Genomic DNA, 6620 nt, shown 5'->3' with positions numbered 1-6620 from the left:
AAAAAAAAAAAAAAAACACTTAGCTGACCCATAAACCTTGCATTTATTATTCTTTTTTGCATTTCTTCTTTTGGGGAGGAAGATGATTGATCTGGCAAAAACAAGTTAATCTTAGTGGTTAACTCCTCAGCCTTTTTGTACTCCAAACATTCTGGCATAATATAGAACATTTGCTTATTTCATTTCTCTACTAAGCATATTGCCTATTAAGCAGTGCTCTTCTGCAGTTATTTAGGCATCATTTGGTTGTTGCTTTTGCTACTTACTTTTTGCTATTTTCTTTTGCTTTCTAAAAAGTTGCTCAAACAAAATGCAAATGGTAAAAATCGAAACTCATTATGATTAAAAGTGAATAACAAAAGTACAGCACCAATGCCAGCATAGTTGTTCTATATTCTTGTTCTCCCTAATAATTTACCGATTTTAATTTTTGATCACTCAAAACTATTATTGGCTTTTGTATCCAAATGTGCTTTTCGGTTTTTGCTTATGGATGCTAAAAGCAAGTAGCAAAAGCAACTGCCAAACAAAGCCTTATTAACTCTGGCCTATAACCACTTGAGTAATTACTTGCATTATTGTCTTGTCTTATAATATCAGTTGCAGTTCTTGATCACCACTGTTAAGTAATCTTATCCTAAATCAATTAGTTTCAGGTTTTTTTTGATCTTATATTCAAGATGAGCCTTTTCACTTACAGTAAATGGTTTAAGTTGAATGCCTTGTAGTTAGTCAATCATGATACCTTTTTCATCAGTTCAGTATTTAGCAAGATAAGTTTTGAATTTTACAACTATGATGTCATTTTGAAGATCCAATAGAAAATTGAACAAAGGAACTGATACATACATACAATCATAATGTTAATTTATGTTGTCTTAGGTTTATATGATGTTATGTCAAAGTATGAATGTATATATTTCTCTTGAGTTAAAAAAGCTTGTGCTAATACCATGCAACATCAAAGCGAAGTGAATAATAACTGAGTCATATAGACAATAAGCTTAATGATTAATGATACTTGTGTGTAATTAACTACAGATATGTATATATGTGGATGACTTGCGATGGTTCAACCAGTTTAAAATTTTGAGGTTGAAGAGGTGGGATGGGACCTGTAATATTGAATGAAAATGAAAGAATTTAGGATTAACAATACAAGTCAAAAAAAGGATTTGTTGTAGTTCATTCTAATTCATTCATAAATGTAGAGTGCACTCTTAAAACTTTTGGTCAAATCATACTGTACATTTTGTGCATCTACATAACCATGCACTGCTCATTTTTCTGCTCTTGCGCCATTTAGCATGCAATGTATGGATTCTTTATGATGTAATTCCATATCTTGACCATTTAGTTTGTTGGTTTGCTTTTATAAACATTGCTTTATTTAGTATTTGCTTTGGTTCTTATGCTTGATAGTTTATCCCCTTTCTTAAGTCTGACTTCCTTTCTCTCACTGCTCTTGGACAGTATAATGATAATAATGGGAATCCTTACTCTGATGTTTTCTGGCTCGCTGCATTAGTGCTGTCAGTTGGTGAACTTGAATTTGGGCAACAGGCATGTAAACGTATTTTTACTTGCAAGACCTTTTGGTTTGTGTCCTAATGTTTTAAGTATTGTGGGTTTTTCCTCTGTAAGTTCCAGTTAATGTTATTCTTTGTTCTGTTTCTACAACCAACAAGAAGTAACATTTTAAATGACGGTATATGTAACAAATTAGAGCCTATCTTGTTATGTGTGGGTTTATTCCTCCTGCTTGGTCTCTGAATTAGGGAAATCTCAAATCTGTTGCAATTTATGACCTCCAATCCATCGTCATCAGCATCCCTCCCCCCCGCCCTCTTTCTCTCTCTCTCTCTTACACACACACATATGCTCATACATGAATGCGCAATGACAGATGTATGCAAAAATTTGAAAATGCATAATAATTGCAGGATATTCGTATCTTTTTTCTTTGCTTTCCTTTGGTGCTGCTGCGGCTTTTAATTATAAAATTCCATTTCCTTTAAAAATTTTCTCTCTTTTTTCTTTTTTAATTTCTTTTTTGCTTATAGAATAGGTTATGAGTAAGGAATTGTTTATAAAGAATAAAGATGGTGGTTTTAAGACAGCAAGTGAAGCAAGCTTTTGGTTTTTACATTTATTTGATAAGAAGATAGAACAAGCATCTTTACCTATGTTCAGATTTTGGTTTTGGCCATGCATCACCTATGATTTCTCCAGAACATTCATCTGTAGGCTAACCTATCTACTTTTCTTGCATCCTTTCTCTTATGCCAGAGTATTTTCCTTTTATCTTCTCTTCTCAAGCGCATCGATCGGCTTTTGCAATTTGACAGGTGATGATTCTCTTCTGATCTTTTCCAAATAAACTTACTGGTTATTCATGTCTGATTAGAAATGCTGCGTAACAGGTTGATGCCTAGTTACAATGGGATTTTGACAATCAGCTGCATCCGAACATTGGCACAAATTGCATTAAAGCTTTCTGGATTCATCCACCTAGTGTGTTCTTCTCGGGTTCCTTATCTAATAATTGTCTGTTTTGCGTAGAATTTTTTATTTATATATAGATTTTGTTATTCTCTACAGGATCATGTCTGTGAACTGATTAAACCATTTCGAGATTGCAAGACAATCTGGCAAGTACGAATAGAAGCAAGCAGAGCACTCCTTGATCTTGAGTTCAACTGCAATGGCATCAATGCAGCATTGTTGTTGTTTATTAAATATATAGAGGAAGAGCACTCTTTAAGAGGTACCCTTCTGTAAAAAAACTTTCTTTCTTCCGTAACTTTTCCTGATGTTAGTGTGTTTATTTTATTGTTAATGTATAGTTTTACTTTGTTTCAATTAAAATCTGATGTTGTTATACATTCCTTGATTGCAGGGCAGTTAAAGTTGGGTGTGCATGCTATGCGGTTATGTCAGATACGAGGTGGATTAGTTTCTAATGAGAATATTAAGTCGACCACTCTTGTGGCTTTGCTTCAGCTTTCAGAAAGCCGCACAGCATTCAATAATGTATCTCTCCGGCACTACTTGTTCTGCATTCTTCAAGTCCTTGCAGGAAGGTGGGTATGCATTGTCATTTGCCTCTTTGGGATTAAAATTTTCCTCTGGGTAATATGGTTTCTTCATATTTATGTTGATAATAATGCTGGGGAAGGGAATACATCTGAGGATTGAAAGCATATAATTCTCTTACAATTATTGATTCTGATTGTCCTGTTGTTTCATTGCTCGCTTGCTGCACTGAGACTTCTGCTATTTGATAAGCAGGTGAATGTTTTACCATGTTGGGGTCAGGACAAGACTGTTGATTAATAGACAATGCTAGATTCTGCATGTTATGGGATTTTTCTTGGGTAAGGAGGTCAACACAAGTCCCATTTAGGAATTGATGTGGGACAGCATTGAGATGATCTTCCCATGTGGCTTCCATTGAGTTTTTCTTTCAAAATCTTAAGGAGTTTTAGGGTCTTCGGCTATAAGAAAAAAGGGTTAGTGGCTAGGGGTTAATAGTTTAATGGACTGAGTGATATTTGGGGGCAAAATAGTGACTGGAATAAAGATGTTATTTTGAAGATTCTTGGGAGAAGCTAGGCTAAAACAGTGTACCTTTTTTGTTTTTGAGAGATAATATGAAGTTTCATTAATAAAAGAGGATATTAAACGGTAAGTTTAATTAGGATTACCCAATGGGAACACATACATATAATATTTTCCTTACAATGAAATAAATATAAACTCTTATGGAAACTCTAGAAACTCCAGACTTGATTAAACTCTAGAAATTGTGATGATACATATGTGCCAATATTATGTAACAAAGACAGAAAAAACCTAATTTCCTATGGCTGCATTGGGGAGCTTGCTAGGAATGCATTTCTTTATTTGTAATGTTTTACAATTTATAGCCCAATATGCTTGCCCCGGAATTGATTTAGGTCAGAGTTTTGCTGCTTCCTTCTATTCTTTTTGTTTTGTTTTATACTTTTGCTAATCAAAGTTTGAGCTCCCATTTTCAGAACCCCCACACTTTATGGAGTGCCTAAAGATAAGTTACGGCGAATGGGTGATGTGGAGATTTGCAATGAGCAGAAGAACCATTTTGCAGCTCTCGTTGCAGAGATAAAGCCTCCTGAACCTCCCGCGGATAACCCAAACCTTTTGCATGATAATCTGGCCATTCCAGAAGCTTCCAAGGGAGTGGATACTGTTTCCAACAGTCATGAGAGGAAGACAGCCGTTGTTAAGATTAGGGTCAAGCAGTCTGGGACAACCAGTAAAGCAGAGGAAGGCGATGATGCTACTGTCGAAAGATCTCAAGGAAGGCATCATGATGCTGATCGCGGCGCCACCAGTTCGGTTTCAGTGGATGCACCCCAAAGAAATTCAGCTGAGGCTGTGAGCATTAGCAATCAAAATATCGAAGAAGTCAACTCATTTCATGATCACGGGTCTCGGATCACTGCTAGCATTGGGAGTGCAAAAATTGCCAGTGAAGGTGACAACTTTGGTAAGGAACTTCAGTGTACTGCCGATTCAAGCAATGTTGCCGTGTGTCCTCAGCCCGATATTGCGTCATCACCAAGCATCATCCAAGATAACTACATAGATGCTGAAGGCCGAAAGTTTGCAAGTCTTCAAACCCTATCCGTTTCAAGGCAGGATGGTGGTTCATTGGGCACTGGGGATTCTCCAAACCGCGGCAAGGAGAAGAAGAAGAAGGACAAGGAAAAAAAGAAAGATAAGGAAAAGAAACGAAAGCGAGAAGACCACAAAGGGCACCGGGACGATCCCGAGTATTTAGAGAAGAAGCGATTGAAAAAGGAAAGAAAACAGAAGGAGAAGGAGATGGCAAAGCTGCTGAGTGAAGCGAAGACGACTCCAACAACAGAATTGCGAGGTAAGAAAGAGGAAACGACATCTTTAACGAGAGAGTTGCCTGGTAAGAAAGAGGAACTGGTTACCAAGTCAGCAACGGTGCAATTGAAACCAAGTGTACCCCCCAAAGCAGCGATAACAAAGTCGGAAACCAGGACGGAGCCAACAGAAGGTACTTCAGCTCCCAAATTCCGAATAAAAATAAAGAACAAGTCGCTGAATAAATCATAGTGCAAAGTTGTTGGGTCTAGAATGTCACCATTAAACATTGCTGGAAACGATGGAATCATCCATTTTTTTGTTTTTGGACTTTCCTCTCCAGCAATTTTGTAGATGATTTCTAGTTTTAATGTGAAGCAGCGTAGTGATCTATTCTCTTTGATTCTCAGTAATTTCACCTGCAGAGTTGGATGTTTGTTTCTGCACCTAAATAAGCTTAGCAATTTTTTTTTAACCTTGGTTTAAATTTATTTTATTGAATAGTTTTGAAAATTTTCAAAGTTATTTTTTATATATATATAATAAAATATATATAAAATACTTATTACATCATTCTAGCAAAGTGACGTTCGGAAATCTGCAAATAAAATTGTTTTAATGTTATTAGGTGGATAACCCAAGGGGTATATCCTTATAGGAAGTGGTTGTCTAATCAAATTATTAAATTTGAAGTTTTAAAAGGTATACTTTGTTACTACTAAATTTTTAACAAATAAATTGTTTTCTAAAAGGTCAAAATAATAGAAAATTTTTTTAAAATAAACAGTAAAATACTAAAAAGAAAAGAAGGTCGGGGTGGAGGGACGTGCAGCATAGCATGGAGTACGGAGTGGGAGCAGTTGGGAAGGTTTGGTGGCCCAAAATATGGATGAGCTGCAGCCGAATGGAGAAGTAGCAGTGAGCTGAAAGCCATCCAACAAAACCCATTTCTGTCTAGAACCCCAACAGTTGACAATATGTCTACTCATAACACTGGCTGCCTCCAACATTCAAGGGGGACCCCTCCTCCTTAAACCTTTTTCGTGGGCTATAGCTACCAGATCATCTGCTTTTCCACTTTACTCGCCTACTCCTAGCTCTGCATCCTTAGTAATGTGATGCGATGGTGGTGAATATTTTATTAATATTTATTTTTCCATAAATCCAACACTATGATATTAATTTCAAGAATCAAACATATTTCTAATTTTATCAAGATCTTATGTCATCTTAAAATTTAAAACTATATTTAATTTAAAAGATATAATTAATAAATAATAATAAAATTATATTTATATATTTTTATCTTTTATTATTGTGAGATCTATAGTACTATAAACACATATAACATACAGATTTATGAAAACAAAAATCATCGAAACAGACTCTTTCGTAACATTTTATAAAGTTTGACCTTCAAATGTAACTATAAACCTGTTTAACTTCGATTAAGAGGGTTCTTTCTAATGATCAATAATAATAAATTATTGTTGTTTTTATGTGATGAGGCTTTTGAAGTTCTTATTAGAGGTGTTAGTCATTTTTCTTTGAGCTTTGCTCTGATTGGTTCATGAAAAATGGGAAAAAAAAAAGTTCCTATCAAAATTATGGAGAGTAGCTGGTAACCTTATAGCTACTTCAAAGGGTATTGAAAAAACTTAGGTGCGTACAAACAAAAATTGTGTTAGCAAATGCAAACAGTGCTTGTAGTATCAGCATGGATTCTGCAATCTCTGATGGGG

The 6620-nt window shown here is 35.4% G+C and overlaps 1 protein-coding gene across 6 annotated transcripts in view; it reads left to right on the top strand.

The window, feature by feature from the left end:
* The window catches only part of TAF2 (TBP-associated factor 2), a 20436-nt gene extending 15149 nt beyond the window's left edge, over positions 1–5287 (top strand). For all 6 annotated transcript variants that reach the window (XM_021436902.2, XM_021436903.2, XM_021436905.2 and 3 more), the window contains 6 exons: positions 1474–1563; positions 2290–2348; positions 2424–2514; positions 2602–2767; positions 2900–3083; positions 4041–5287. In XM_021436902.2, coding sequence (XP_021292577.1) covers positions 1474–1563; positions 2290–2348; positions 2424–2514; positions 2602–2767; positions 2900–3083; positions 4041–5130 — 1680 coding nt within the window. In that variant the 3' untranslated portion in view covers positions 5131–5287. The remainder of the gene's footprint in view (positions 1–1473; positions 1564–2289; positions 2349–2423; positions 2515–2601; positions 2768–2899; positions 3084–4040) is intronic.
* The last annotated feature ends 1333 nt before the right edge of the window (positions 5288–6620 follow it).

The sequence above is a fragment of the Theobroma umbraticum genome, unplaced genomic scaffold, assembly GCF_002168275.2.
Source record: "Theobroma umbraticum cultivar Fairchild unplaced genomic scaffold, ASM216827v3 scaffold_146.0, whole genome shotgun sequence".
In the NCBI taxonomy this organism is placed as follows: Eukaryota; Viridiplantae; Streptophyta; class Magnoliopsida; order Malvales; family Malvaceae; genus Theobroma; species Theobroma umbraticum.
The sequence above is the reverse complement of the archived record's forward strand: the minus strand, read 5'-3'. Positions and strand labels throughout refer to the sequence as shown.